We start from the raw sequence: 14,963 nt of genomic DNA, 5'->3' as shown, positions 1-14,963 counted from the left end.
TAATCCCTATTCCTTTTCACTCCAAATTGGAACATAGTTTCTATCATAGGATTCCAACTCACTATATTTGTGGTAAAATATTTTGCTTCTCTCCATGTCTTTCCAATTTGTATTCGTTCCTCCTGCGCCAAGTATTTTAAGGTTTTCCTCTTTTTTTTTTAATTGCCCTGAGGGTTCCATTTAAAAACTTGTTTTTCTTTAAATTTTTTAGGTTTACATAGAATATCACCAATCCAATTCCATTTTTAAATTTCCAAATCAATTGGAATCGGTTTTGCTTTTCTAAGGTTTTCTGCATTAAAAACTTTATGGAACCATTTGATACACAAGATTTTTCTTAAGCAGTTGTGATGAATACTTGGAAGTTTATTCATGTTTTTATGACTAGCTTTATTACTTAAAACTTTTAATGTTAATTTATATAACTAAAAGATTAATATGTTCTAATTATCAACAACTATCTATTACATAGATATATAGGGTTTGTGTAAATGTAAAAGGCTATTGGATCATTTATTTTGATTATTGATCAGACATAGCCTACACACTGAAGTGGTGTAAGAGAGAACAAAAGCAAATACAACTCACTATTTATTTAACAGTAATTGTATGTTTTATCAACATTTACATTTAAAATGTGGTAACTTGATAAACATAACATATTGTGACTCTTGTTCAATTCACGCTACATTTATAGATGCATAGTCATAGAGAGGCCATTAATAACTTGCATATATATACAGCTTGAATCATGAAGATGAAATTCTGAACACAACAAGTGTGATGACATGTAATAACAAATATTAAAAAGGCATAATATTAAAAAAAAGTTCAGTTCACTTTAAAAGTAATTTTCAAAATATATATAAACTTACAACATTAGAAAACATTTGTTTAATCAATAAATAATAAAATTATTCAAATACAAAATCATGATTAGCAAAGGAGAAATTTTTTTTTTTTTTTGACATAAGACTAGATTTATTTGGTACAACAGTACATAAAAATACACAAAACATAAAACACAATGCAAAATATACACAATGCTGTCAACTTTTCATAATAGACAAAATAAATTCATTCAGTGTTATGTGGAGCATTAAACAATTTGTGGAAAAGCATTTTTGAGTTTACAAAATTGAAATACAGTAGGATTTCATGAGCATGAACTTCATGAGAGTGTTGAGATAAATTCAAAATATAATGTTTTCTTTTAAATTGCAAAATTAAATGTTGAACATATAAATTAATGAATTATTTAATGTAATAGAGATTATTCTCAGGAAAAAATAAGTCTTCTTAAAATAGATTGCATGCTTCCCTTGACAAGAAAAGGATAAAAGTAAAACTTCACAATTTTTAGCTGTGAATAAATAAGCTCCTAAGTTGAAATCTATATTTAATAATTCGTTGAATGAAATATTTAATTTAAAAAAGATTTTAAGTTAATCTTTAACTTTTTTTCATAATGAGTAACATAGTACAATAATTTTTGAAGTCTTAGATTATTAATTTAAGCTCATCTGTAACTTTACAGCTTTTGCCTATAAAATTACACCATGGGAAACAGAAACCTGAATTTATTTAATCAAAGAGATGAGTCTCGATTAAATGGTTACAACAAATAAAATTTTCAATTAATTTTTTTTTCTGATAAAAACTTAATATTTGTTGTGATAAAATTTTCTAATTTTGGATAGCCACAGGTTCTTTAGTTATACTGCACCATTTTTCAAAAAACACAAGGAAGTGAACATGCTATTTATAAAAATCTGCAAGTTTTTAGAAATGCTATTGCTCTGTGAATTCGATTCTTAGTATTATTTTAAAATCGTTAGTATAATTTTTTGTTATCCTGGAATAAAAATTAACTCTACAATGCAAACCAGACTTAATTTATTCTTCTTACATTAGAAAATTGTATTTTAATTATTTCTTCACAAGAAAAAATTGCGGATACATATTATAAATTTCACTTTTTGAGTCATAAGCTTAGAGTTACAGCTATTCTAAATATTAAGCAATAAAATAAATCACCAACAAAAATTCCTGCATTGTAGAGTTAACTAAACTAATTAAAATATTCTTAAGGCAGGTTCTCAGCGCTGGAAAATTAAGTCAGCTTTCCAGAATATTTCATAACAATAATAAAAAGATTGCATTGATGTTATTTTATAAAAGAGTTATTTAGGCATAATTCTTGACACTTAGATATAAGTTTTAGATAGAAATTTTTAATAAACACGCAAAAAATGTTCCAAAACCAAATTTGATAATTTCATGTAATGATTGCTCCCTATATATGCATTCAAATTTTCAGAAAAAACATTTTTCGTTGTAATTTTTAACAATTTTTTTTTAATAACACTGAGATCATTTAAAAATCAAAATAGAATGATTAGAAATAATTCTAACTCAACCCTAGATAGCCAAAACTTAAAGAGTCTTCTCTCTGCAATTAATCATCATTTCATTCATCAACAAAAACATAAAAATTTGGTGGCATTTCATATTTATTTTATTTATATCAAAAAAAAATTAGCCGAAATCAAGGGAATACTCTAACATTTTTATTAAAATATGGAAAAGAGATAAAATTTAATGTTTGCAACAATAGAAGATCTTAATCTGCTACAGTAAGACCTTAAATTTTGCAAAACTGACTAAAACTTGGAGTCCATGGGACTAAGTTTAGTTATCTAGGGTTAATAAATTTTCTCTCTTGTTGAAATAGAATTCGTTGCAATGGAAACCGACTGCATTCCACTATAAAAAGAGAAGATGACTTTATTTAAATAAGTTCACTGCTTACAAATCTAAAATCAAAGTTGACAGTATAAAAATTCCATTTGGCTTGTTTTCAGAAAATTTGCAATCATTTCAAAATATTATGTAGTTAGATGAATGATGGACGGTGCATAATCAAAATATTACTGAAAAATACAATAAGAAACAAAGGGCCGAAAAGCGGATTTAAAATCGGTCATAACTCAACCAACTATTCTACACATGAAACAAAATAAATGTATATCATATTTACAATGTCAAGGACAAAAAACAAACTAAAAATATATTAATCAAGAGAAATAAACTCTATAACAGAATTCCCATTCCATTATTTTTTTTAAAACTCTACAAGACAATAATTTGAGATCATTATAAAATGGAGAAACAGTGCTACAATAAAATACTACTTTAATTTACTAGCAGTAATGAATATTTAAAATAGTTTTTGTAGTAATGAAAGGTTTGTTTCAATAAAAAGTTGTTCGGATAGATGGCTAAATTAAAACATATGCATTGATGATGAAAGCTAAAGAGCTAGTTACGATGGTAATTCCATAACAAAAACGATTTTTCTAAACATAAGTTTAGAAATCGGGCAAAAAATTGAAAAGCATGCCAAATTTTGTTTTACTAGGTTTAAAGCTCTATTTTTCAATGGCATAAAGCTGAAATAACACAGTCACTTCTGCCTTGGAAAATATAAGTTAAAACCTAAACAATAGAGCTTTGTTCTAGCTTGCACTAAAAACTGCATTAACAAAAAATATTTCTAGCATTCCATTGATCAATTTCGTAAAATTAGTCACTCAGGATTGTTCATTTCATGCAAATGAGCTCTTTTCAGTTAGACAGTTTCCAGCTCAATAAATAAAATTAAAAAAAAAAAAGTACCACTATTTTTTCTTAATAAAATATCGGCTAATTTCAAGTAATAAATTTCCACAAATGATAATGATGAAGCATTTCAACATATAAAATTTGTGAAAACTAAGAGAGAGAAAGTTTAACACTTATGGATTTAATATAGAGACCAGCTTCTTTAGCAATTTTTAGCAGTGGAATCGGACTTAACTGCCTAATGATTAAAAAACATGGCCGATAATACAATTTTTTATAATTTCAAAACAATTTAGGAGAAACAAAAACTTTTTCACATGGATTTTATAAAAATTTCAATAAATTTTTAAGACCAATCTTAAAGAATAAAAAATTTTAGAATTACTATAAACCATGGGAATCCTGTTAAAATTTTCATTTACCTTTGTAAACTTAATAATAATTATCTTCTATCTTTGCTAACATGTTCCTAATATAATTCAATAGTAAATTTGAACCAATCACAAACATATTCTACAAACACTGACTTAAGTAATACAGCATCACATGAATAGTTAAGCAATCACTCTTTCACAATACATTTATGAGCAAGAAAGATGAGCAGAAAAGTTTCAACAATTTTTTCCCCTTAAACTGTTTTCAGAGAAAATATGTCAGGATTTCATGTAGCTTTCTGTTCAAAATCCTGATATAAGGTAGCTAAACATCAGCATAAAAACTTCACATTCAGTAAAGGATTATAAAATCAAATTGCAATATTTACAAATCTTTTGCTTAAATCGAGTACAGTGAAACCTTGATTAACAAAAATATTTTCCATTGGACAGATGCTTGAGAATGAAAATTCACTTTCCTCAAGTAACAACATTATAATAAAGCTCAAACCACTAAAACATTAACTTTTTCTGAACTTACAACTTCACCCCCAGAAAATAAAATTAAAAACATTTTCACCAATCATACTTTAAACAATCAGAATTATTGAATAAATATTTTAATGCATGGAAAAAACTTAAAAAATGCCTATTTTGTCAGAATTAAATAAATAAACAAAAAATAATCATTTGGTTAAGTCTGGTTTGATGTAAGAGATTTTGAAGTATCTGGTATGACAGCATCGTAGCACTGTTAACAATGAGACACAGATATGCTTTTAGGCATCAAATAAAGGCATGGAAAACAATGCCTCATCACCGTTTTGATATCAAAATGTATGAATTTGTACAATTATACATTTAATAACACAATAAAAAACATCAGTATATTACTCTTGTACAGCTATAATTTTATTTAATTAACTTTTTTCTTTCTTTTGGCGTTTCATTAAAGGGTGTTCAAGAGACAAATTATGCTTCTCTTATTTTCCCTGTTTACCCATGAAGAAAAAAAATACCCATTTCAGCAATTGCTATTTTTGACATATTTTTTATTTCATATAATAGAATTTATCATACAAATTTTACCAAATCTACGATATTTTTTTTTTTAAATGATTAAAATCTCATAAATTAAACTAAGCTTTATAAAATATATTTATTAATGACTTAGTAAATTGGAAATTAATATAATTCTTCATACACTAAAAAAACAAGACAGAAAAAAATAGAATTAACTCCAAAATACTTCTAAACATAATAAAAGAATTAACTGTGTTTACAATAGGGCTAAAAGCTTGTTTTACCATAAAAGAATAAATGAAATGTCCAAATAAATTGGAAAATACTATAATTCTACATATGCTTAAAAAAAGAGCTGTTTACAATGGAACTAAAAACTTCTTTTAAAATTAGAGAATAAATGGAATGGTCAATAAATAATAGGAACGATTTAAAGTTTTCATTTAGAAATGCGGAAGTTCAGAATAATCTAGGTTTCACTGTATGCCTTATTCATTTCAAATGACACAAAATGGCAGGATTCATTGAATGCATATACTTAATTGGGATGATGTTGAACGGATGAGCTTGATTATCGCTTTTTTTAAAGTACATTTTCACTAAATAAAACAAATCCAAATAAATATTCTATTGCATCAGCTCTTGTAAATCATGAAAAAAGAAATGCATTAGTTGCATATTTAATCAAAAAAAATTTAATAATAGTATAATTTAATAATATTATACTTAATTTACATAGAACCGAGGCATTATAGATGCAAAATGAAGTTATGATCACCATAACGTCTAATATATATATATTGTTTTAACACGATGCAACAGCTACATTGTCAGAAGATGCTAAAATTTTTTCTTCGAAATAAGTTGTACTATATTTTACTTTTAATAAATTTTATTTCCTCCTTTTTTTTTAAAAACTGATGTTACATTGGAATTAAAAGTAAGTAAATGTTGCAGTTAGAATTAAATTTTTATAAGGTATTTAATTATAACTTATTAATAAGAATGTAACCCCACAATTGAAAATTAACACATTAACTAGTAATGATATTTCTTTATGTATATGTGTATACATCTAATATTGCATAGATAAAAGAAATTTCTCAAAATATTTACAATACAAATTTGCTGAACATACAAATAACAACTTTTCTGTAGTGCACCAATGTAAATTTTTTTTCATGATTATAAGTCTACTACTTTACTAAAAAAAAGCAATTCTATGGACACGGTGAGGCATTTAGAAAGCTGCATATCCACCGATTAAACAGATGACCATATATTATCATCAGGGCCATTTTGAAGTCCACCTGAGTCAATTTTTGTGCTGTAAGAGAGAAAAAAATGTTTTAGAACTTAAAGAGGGGGGCACTGCTCTAGAGCAATACCACTTCTAACGTGTCTTTGATAAAAAAAAAAAAGTCATGTTAATAGAAAACAATGTTCCTTGAAACCATTAATAAGAGAAAATAAAGTCAATCCAACTTTTTTTAATGTCTAAATTACTACCCCACAGAAAACAAAACATTGTTATCCTAAATCATTTTTAAGAGACAAAGAACCTGTAGAAATTATTTTCTTGCCCTTTTTTTAACCGACACAGTGCTACAAATAAAGTATGTGCAATAATTTTATCTAAGAAAAAAAAAAAAAAAAAAAGCCNAAAAAAAAAAAAAAAGCCACGGTGGGAGATTTTCACTGTCCTTAAACATAACAAAAAGTTTTTGTTAGAAAATAGAACACTTTTAGTTACACAATACTGAATTGGTTAGTGAGTAAATTACTGGCTATTAAAAAAAAGGTTATACCAAGCTTTTTTTTTTAAAAAAAAGGTTATACCAAGCTTTTTTATAATGGGCGAATTACTTCTCATAAAACTAAGTAATTCTAACCCCTCTTTAAAGAATCATTTTAAAAACTGTACTCCATAACTTATTAACAATATTAAATTCATTACTAGCAGGTTAATAATTTGCTCCTTTTATTAATTGCCTTACTTTGTTTAATGTATATAATATTAGATCTCATATAAAGGCTTTATAATAATTTCCAAGCAAAAATGGAGAAATAAGGCTTGTGATGAACTTTCTCTCTACTATAGTGTTGCCTAATAATGATATCAAGCTGTATCCACAGCAACTATAATAACTATTAAAAAAAATAATAATAATTTCAAAGATATATTCTTAGAAAAGATTTAATAAATATAAATTATAGAAACTAGAGTGCATTTAATGTTTAACCAATTTTGCTTCTTGAACATACATAGCCTTTTAATGCTTTTGTTTTCTTGCAACTTACGAACTTTACAAAACAGTAAAAGTAAATGAATGAATAAAAAAAGCATGCTTACAGCGCATGGAAGAATTTGCAATGCTGAATCAGCAAATAAAACAAAATCAAGCAGAATTTGAGGGGAAAAAATGGGTCACTGATATTAGGCAAAAGTGTTCCATGAAATATATTGTTTGATATTTTAGAGAATGGACAAATAAAAAAGCATACATAAATCGTATTTAATGTAATTTATTCTTTTTTGTATGTTCTCTTTAATGGAAAAAAAAGTAGATTTTTTAATCTGATCAGATCATCGTTACCAACTGCAAAAGAGGTCTCACAGTATTTGTAAAAATATCTTTCATTAAAGTAGGATTTCACTCTTAATATTTTTTTAAGAAAGGGAATTTTTGTAATGAATGTATGTTAAAATAATAAAAAAAATTTTTTTTTAAAGAAAACAAGACAATGAAAAACAGAGAAAAAAAATCAGCAATTTTTAAAAATTTATTGCAATATTAAGGTAAAATTAAAAGTTTCAATGAATAATATTTAAAAAGCAAAGGTGAGAAAACATGTAATTTGGTTTAAAAATTCTCAACGTACTATTCTGTTCACCAGCAAATAATAATGCTCGCACAAATCAAAACATTTTTGCACACCTTCATAGAACCTTCTTACCTAATGACAGTTTAATGCAAAAAATATTTTTAATACTGATCTAAGGAGTTTAAAATAGAGGAGTAAAAATTATTTTACATCTTCTAAAACAATGTGATCTTAAATGACAGAACCTTTTAAAAAAATAATAATGGTTAAGAATAAAAACTATAAGGTTTATTATTAAGTTTTTGATTGATTATTTTTGCATTAGATTAACAAAACTACTATAAGATGATTTAAAAATTTTCATACTTTACAATTAAAATAAAATTTAATAGGTGTAAATTGTAATTTATGAAAACATTTAAATAAGATACCATGCTAAACTATTTAAAAAATACTAACTTGTTGGGAATAACCTGGTGTTCCTGATTAGCAGAACCAGCTAAATCAGTACTTGAAGACAGATCTAAAGAAAATAGTCATAGCATAATTAATTTAGAAATAGCAAAATTATTAATTTATTAAATAAACTGTGAGTTTGCTACTTAGTCAAATTTGTTACTCAGAAGCTCAAACTATTATAGGATATTAAGTATATATTTCTGCATGGTAATCTGAGTTCTGACATAAATATTAGCATTAGTTAATACTAATGAAGCAATTTTTTTATCATTGTATATATATATTTAAATATTATACATTTAAAATTTATTTTGTTTCATAAAGTTCACTGACCCCTTTTATTAATAAGCTTATGATATTTTACTAAGAACAACTCATTACATTACAGAATTCCTTGACTACATTTGATTTGAAATGTTATTAAAAGATAAAACAATATTGTAGCATAAAAGATGTAACAATATCAATAGATTACAGAAAAAAGGCATTCCCAAAACTTTTTGTTTTATTGACTGATTTCATATAAACTTTAATTTTTAATATAATTTCTTTAACTAATTAATATTTTTTTATTTATAATAATGAATAAATAATTTTTTTAAATAAATAATAATTTAATTTCTAATATAATTTTTCTTAAATATCCTTAAAAGGAAATTTGAAGGAATTCCAAAATTTAACATTTCACAGTTGGATTACCTTACTATTTCTTTAATAAGATTCACTTTCTGAAATCTTACATATATTTTACAACTAACCATTCTAGCAAATAGTTTTTAAATGCAAATGATTAACACATACCTGAAATTGCTGGACAACAGCAAAATAAAAAACTACAATTCAAATTTAGATTTAATTTGTTCATTTCATAATTCTAAAACAATGCACCGCAGTGTTGATTTGATGTTGCAAAAAATTTGGATGAAAGCAAATTTACTGCTAGTTTCTTCACGGGCGGTAATACTATTTCACTCCCACTGACTCAACAAGTTCGGACATGTGGAGTTTAATGTTTAAGAATTGCAAAGAAGATCCCTATTTGTCTTTTTTACTTTGGCTATATATATATATTTATTTATTTAGCAATTAAGAATCCTCTTATAGTAATAATAATAAATAAAAAAAGGTAAATGTCAAACACATACCATACAGCATTGAGAACAAAACAAAATATTAAATTGTCTATAAAAATCTGCTTGATATTTTGTGTGTTTTCATTAATTCTAAAAGGTAAAGCATTTACTTTATTCCTTTACTATTTTTTCTTTTCATCAAAAGGAGCAATAAACTTCAATCTCACCAGGAAAATTAATTTTTTCATTGTAAATGCCCTGTACAAATTCTAAATTTTTTAGATTTTGCTCAGTCATTACAGTTTATTTAAAAACAAACAATATTTTTTCTTTACAAATCAAGAACTAATTAATGTCATTTTCTTGTCATGCACCTTTTATTCTTTCATAACATGCACATAGTTCTATTTAAATTGAAATATTGTTTAAGTGTCTATACTAAAGATAATGTATTTGTATGTTTTGATAAAAGAAAACATGTCATGCTGTTAATTACTATTTTATCTGTTTAAGCATTTTCAAATTTTATTTTGTAACAGTATAATATAAAAATATATAAAATTACTTATCTATTCCTTATATAATAACTTTTTGTTTTGACAGCAAAGGTTGTTATTTTAAATATAGCATAGACTGTATTTCTTTTATATTCCATTATGATTTAATTCGTTTTATGTCAAATAAAATTTTATCATAAAAGTTTTTTTTAAAAAATTAGGTAATATTTGAAGGCACAAACAATGATAAGTAATACCTACAGTATAGGATAAAATATGCTCTTCCTTAAATGAAATACAAACTATTAAAATTGGGTAATATAAATTCAAAAAATTTTACCCGGTTTATTTGCAGGAGCAGAGAATCGAGTAATACTTTCTTTATTATTTTGCACCTTAGTCTGTAAGAGAAACATGCACAATATTAAATTTAACTCATTTATAGATAATAAAATTCTGCAACAGTTAATTTTAACAATTCATTTTCACTTTACCTCCATCGTGTTATTCTGCTCCATGGATATTTGTTTAAATGCTTGATGAAGAATGGCCTTTACAACTTCAGTTGCATTTGAATCGTACAAGATGGCATTGTTAGGAATTAGACTATACTGTTGATAAATAAATATTTCAGTTATTATGATGTTAAAAAAAGAAAGAAAGAAAAACAACATAACTAACACAGAGTTTAAAAAATTTGAAATGAAAATTCAAATAATTAACTTGCAGGGTTGTGTAATAAATAAGCAGTTATTATAACGAAAACTAACCCTTTTTACAGCCTTATTGGAACGAAGACTTAGGGTTTAAAGGTACTGAGTTACCAATCAGTAGGACTGGGATTTGGTCCTCAGTGGTGGCTTGAAACCAACCCAAATTCAGAATGATGGGTATCAGATTGTTTGGGAATTAAGTATAGGTGTATTGCTGACCACATTGCTGTAATTATGTTGTTGGTCAGGAAATTGGGGGCCTTACCAACTACAACCTCCCTGGTCCCAAGCTGCTATGGGAATGATTTAATTTACGTGAACACTCTAACATCTGCAAAGTAACCAAATACTTTACAGATTCTAGATAATTAATTTGTTTACAATTTTTCTTTTTAAATTACTTTTATATGGAGAAAGTGAGAAAAATGAACTTAAAGTAATAGTTAAAGAACCAAATAAAGGATTATACATAACTTAGAATATAATAAAATTTTATCAAGTAATATTTTATATAAATTATAATTAAAAAAAAGACAGAAAAAGGACTGAATAGGACATTCTCCAGTTGTTAACAAACTTACATTTCTGAGTAGAGCTGCAAGTAGCACCAGCATATCATGAGTTTTTTCTATAGGTTGAACCAAAGTTTTGGCAGGATCAGTATGGAAAATTTCTTTATTTATCAAACGAAGAACAACTTCAGAGAGCTAAAGATAATTGACAAATTAACAGACAAATCAAACACTTGAAATAGATGTTTAAATTCCAATAACAAAATGCATGTCATTTTAATTTTTATAAAGTATAATAAGAACACAAAATTGAAAAAAAAAAAAACAACTTTTAATTTCAGATAACCAACAGAATATTACAATAAACACTGTAAAGGCCTGGTTTCTTAGGAAACGTCGGCGTCAGCTTGAAACGAACGTTTACCTCTGATTGGTTAATTTATGAGTTTGACAGCATACGTCATCGAACGCTCAGCTTGAATGACAACTGCAGTTGGATTACAACGTGCGATTAACAACAGAAGCAATGGCGGACAACAGCCAACAACAGAGCATTGAAATCAGCCAAGATTTTAATTTTAACATTAAACATAGCTTCTTTTTCCTCTTCTTCATTTAGCTAAGCTATAATGTGTTTTTTCTTGGACAAAGTCATTATTTGTTCTTTAAAGCACTGGTCGACAATCACAAAATCAATACAAATTCAAAATAAATATTTGTTTACGTTATGCGCAATGCAAGATAATGTCTGTGTTGAACCGACTGCTCACGCTGAGCTAACAAAAAGGTATTTTTATGGCGTTAAAAAATTATATCAACTTAACGCTGACGCCCATTTAAGACGCTTCTCCTAAGAAACCAGGCCTTGAGCTAACAAACCAGTATTTTGTTGGTGTCAGGGTAAGGACAACTTAACGCTGACGCCCAGATAAGGCGCTTTTCCTAAGAAACCAGGCCTTTACATAGTCACAGTGTAGCTACTGGAGTGAGACTCCAAAAATAATCCCTTTAGTTGCTTCTGATAAAAAAAATAATCCCCAAAATAGTTGCCAGATGCATATAATAGTTTTTCTTTTTGACCAAATTCTTACAATATTTATACTTTAAACACAAAAAATGATCCAAATAAATTATATTTTTTTTAAATTTACATAATAAAATATATACATAGTAAGTTAATTTTAAGTACGCAAAATGCAAATGCCTTAAACTCAATCTGTTGAAGATGCTTAGATATCATGCTATTTAGATGTGTACAAAAAATTTTAAAAATAATAAATGAATAAATAAAAAAAAATAAAGAAATATATAAGAAAAAATGGCATGATATGTTATGAACTACATAAACATTATTCTCAGTGTATTAGTTGTGAATAGATGAAAAATAAATACATTAAATTCAATGTTTTAAAAACACACCAACACTATACTTTATAAACTCTTTTTTATTTTCCAATGCAAAAAAAGGAATCATATATAGAATTAGAATTTTGCGAAGAATTATAAACAACATTATGCTAAATAAAAGATAATTGGATCAGACAAAACCGAATGAGCATTAAACAACTTAATTTTTTAATTTTCTTTTCTGAAAATTTATTTTCTCTTAAGTCTCAGAAACTTTTTGGTCAATAATTAATTAATAATTCAATAGTTAATAGTCTATTTGACATTTTCATACATTCATTTTCACATAGATCAATTAATTAAATACAGTTACATTAATATTTGCTGTTTGATGCTCAACCAACTGCTCTTTTTTTTTTTTTTTTAAAGATAAACATTTTTGATTAGCATCCAACAGATTCTTTTTCACTTCTCTTTAATGAAGTACTGTTCTGCATATGACTAACATTAATTTTTATTAGTTACTATTTAAATAAGCAAGAACAAATTCTTTGGTATTGTTAGATTATACTAAAATAACTTTAACATGAAAGTCGACCATCATATTGTGGATGGAAAAGGATAGAGAAATGATTCATTCTAAGTCTGTTAGTAGGAAGGAGAGGTAATTATCGAGAGGTATTTAGTTCAAACCTTAATACTAGTATAATAATAAAAAAAAGAAGTTTAAGTATCCACACTATAAAAAATGGGTTTCTTAAAATTCAGCAAAAATGTATCATAACAGCTCCTAAAAAATTTAGTCAGATTTGAAAACTCTGCGTATTCAAAATTGAAACAGCATATACTCATTTTTGAGTCTGAGAAAATGCAGTCTCAAAAGTGATGTGTAGGGAAGAAGACATGTGAGCGAGATGTTCGTTGGTTGTGCATAAGATTTGCACCAATGACCATCCGTCCATAAGTTACAACTCTTCCTAAGATTAGAGAAAAGGAAACACAGAAGAAAAAATACAAATAAAATCGTAGCTTTCTTCTGCACCTCTGTACTTTCTTCTGAGTTTTCACACTGAGTAAATTTTTAATCACAGAACTGTCATAGAATCTGATTTTTTTTTTTTTTTTTTAGTGTGCTTTATTTAATTTATTTAGCTTTATCCATAAGGATAAGATATAAATTTTTTCTGAAGATAAGGGGAAATTATAAAAAGGTGAGAATTAAAAGTTGTGAAAAAAAATAAATAAAATAAACCACACATTTTAAAAAAAATAAATTATTCCTTGAACTTTCTAAACCTAAAATAATAATAATTGCTGCAAGTATTATTTATATACACATTTAAACTTCTGAAAAGTAGAATTAATTATGAAAATAAACTTACAGTTTTATTTAAATATTCATCAATTTCTTGATAGTTGTGTCGTTTTTCAGATTCTAAATCATCTATTCTTATAGTAATATTAGTATGGAGAAAATTTTCTAAGCTATACAAACGAGTCTGAAAACAAAAATTTTAATTATTATAAAGAGCAAGGCAGAATTATTTCAACATAAACCAAAGAACACTTGGTCATTCATATTACATCATACACACAATTCAAATGATGTCTAATAAGGAACATATTAGTTTTAGTTATTGACATTTTAATTTAGATATTTAAGATCTATTATTTAAATTTTATTGATTACAGATTAGTAAAATTATGTTAGTTTATTGTGTATTTTAGTTGTAAATCATAATTAAAAAATTGATTTATAAATGCTTCTCTAAATTGCTTAATATTTCGAAAAAAATATGTCTTATAAATTAAAAATATAAAATATTGACTTCTTAGAAAATTAAATTAAATTTAAAAAAAATCACATTAAATACTTATTCCTTTAAAGAATTAAATCAAACTACTAGAATATATCGACATACCTTTATATGTATGAATTATGAATAAAAAAGTGAGAATAATTGTGTGAATATCTTAAAATATGTGCGAATTTAATAAAACTTACATTAATTTTATCACAAATATATTGCATGATTTACAAATACCATTTATTAGAACCTTGCCAGCTTAAATTAAATATGTAGCAAATTTAAATAAAAAGTTTCAATTTTAAATAAATTGTTTTTAATGATACATTTAAACCATACCACAAATAATTTAAGTACAAAAATGAGCTTTATTATTAAAGATAAAATAAAAAATTATTAAAACACAATTTTTTTCTAAATTTTTGTGTCATTTGTGTGAATCAGTTAAAAATTATTTAATGTGTGATCTTTTTGTTGCTGTATCGACAGTCAATAATCTGTAATCAAATTTGTTCCACACTGTCTAATGGTCTGTTCAAATGCATTTCTTAAGTTCTAACAGGGGTTGACAAACAGTATTGTTGATGTAATACAGTGTAACGTCCCATATCCGGACGTCCCTTTTCCGGAAGGGTCAATTTCCCGGACACTTTTTAACAATCAAAATAAACAAACATTTCTTCATCTTCCCCACTCTCTTACTTTAG

The 14,963-nt window shown here is 25.9% G+C and overlaps 1 protein-coding gene across 4 annotated transcripts in view; it reads right to left on the bottom strand.

The window, feature by feature from the left end:
- Positions 1-578: 578 nt before the first annotated feature.
- Positions 579-14,963, bottom strand: part of LOC107451567 (EF-hand calcium-binding domain-containing protein 14) — a 72,958-nt gene continuing 58,573 nt past the window's right edge. For all 4 annotated transcript variants that reach the window (XM_016067708.3, XM_071183375.1, XM_071183376.1 and 1 more), the window contains 6 exons: positions 13,831-13,947; positions 11,171-11,296; positions 10,371-10,487; positions 10,217-10,277; positions 8,307-8,370; positions 579-6,348 (listed from right to left, as the gene is read on the bottom strand). In XM_016067708.3, the coding sequence (XP_015923194.1) occupies positions 6,285-6,348; positions 8,307-8,370; positions 10,217-10,277; positions 10,371-10,487; positions 11,171-11,296; positions 13,831-13,947 (549 nt within the window). In that variant the 3' untranslated portion in view covers positions 579-6,284. The remainder of the gene's footprint in view (positions 6,349-8,306; positions 8,371-10,216; positions 10,278-10,370; positions 10,488-11,170; positions 11,297-13,830; positions 13,948-14,963) is intronic.

The sequence above is a fragment of the Parasteatoda tepidariorum genome, chromosome 7 (genome assembly GCF_043381705.1).
Source record: "Parasteatoda tepidariorum isolate YZ-2023 chromosome 7, CAS_Ptep_4.0, whole genome shotgun sequence".
NCBI classification, from domain to species: domain Eukaryota; kingdom Metazoa; phylum Arthropoda; class Arachnida; order Araneae; family Theridiidae; genus Parasteatoda; species Parasteatoda tepidariorum.
Note: the sequence above shows the minus strand (reverse complement) of the source record. Positions and strands in the feature narration are given on the sequence as shown.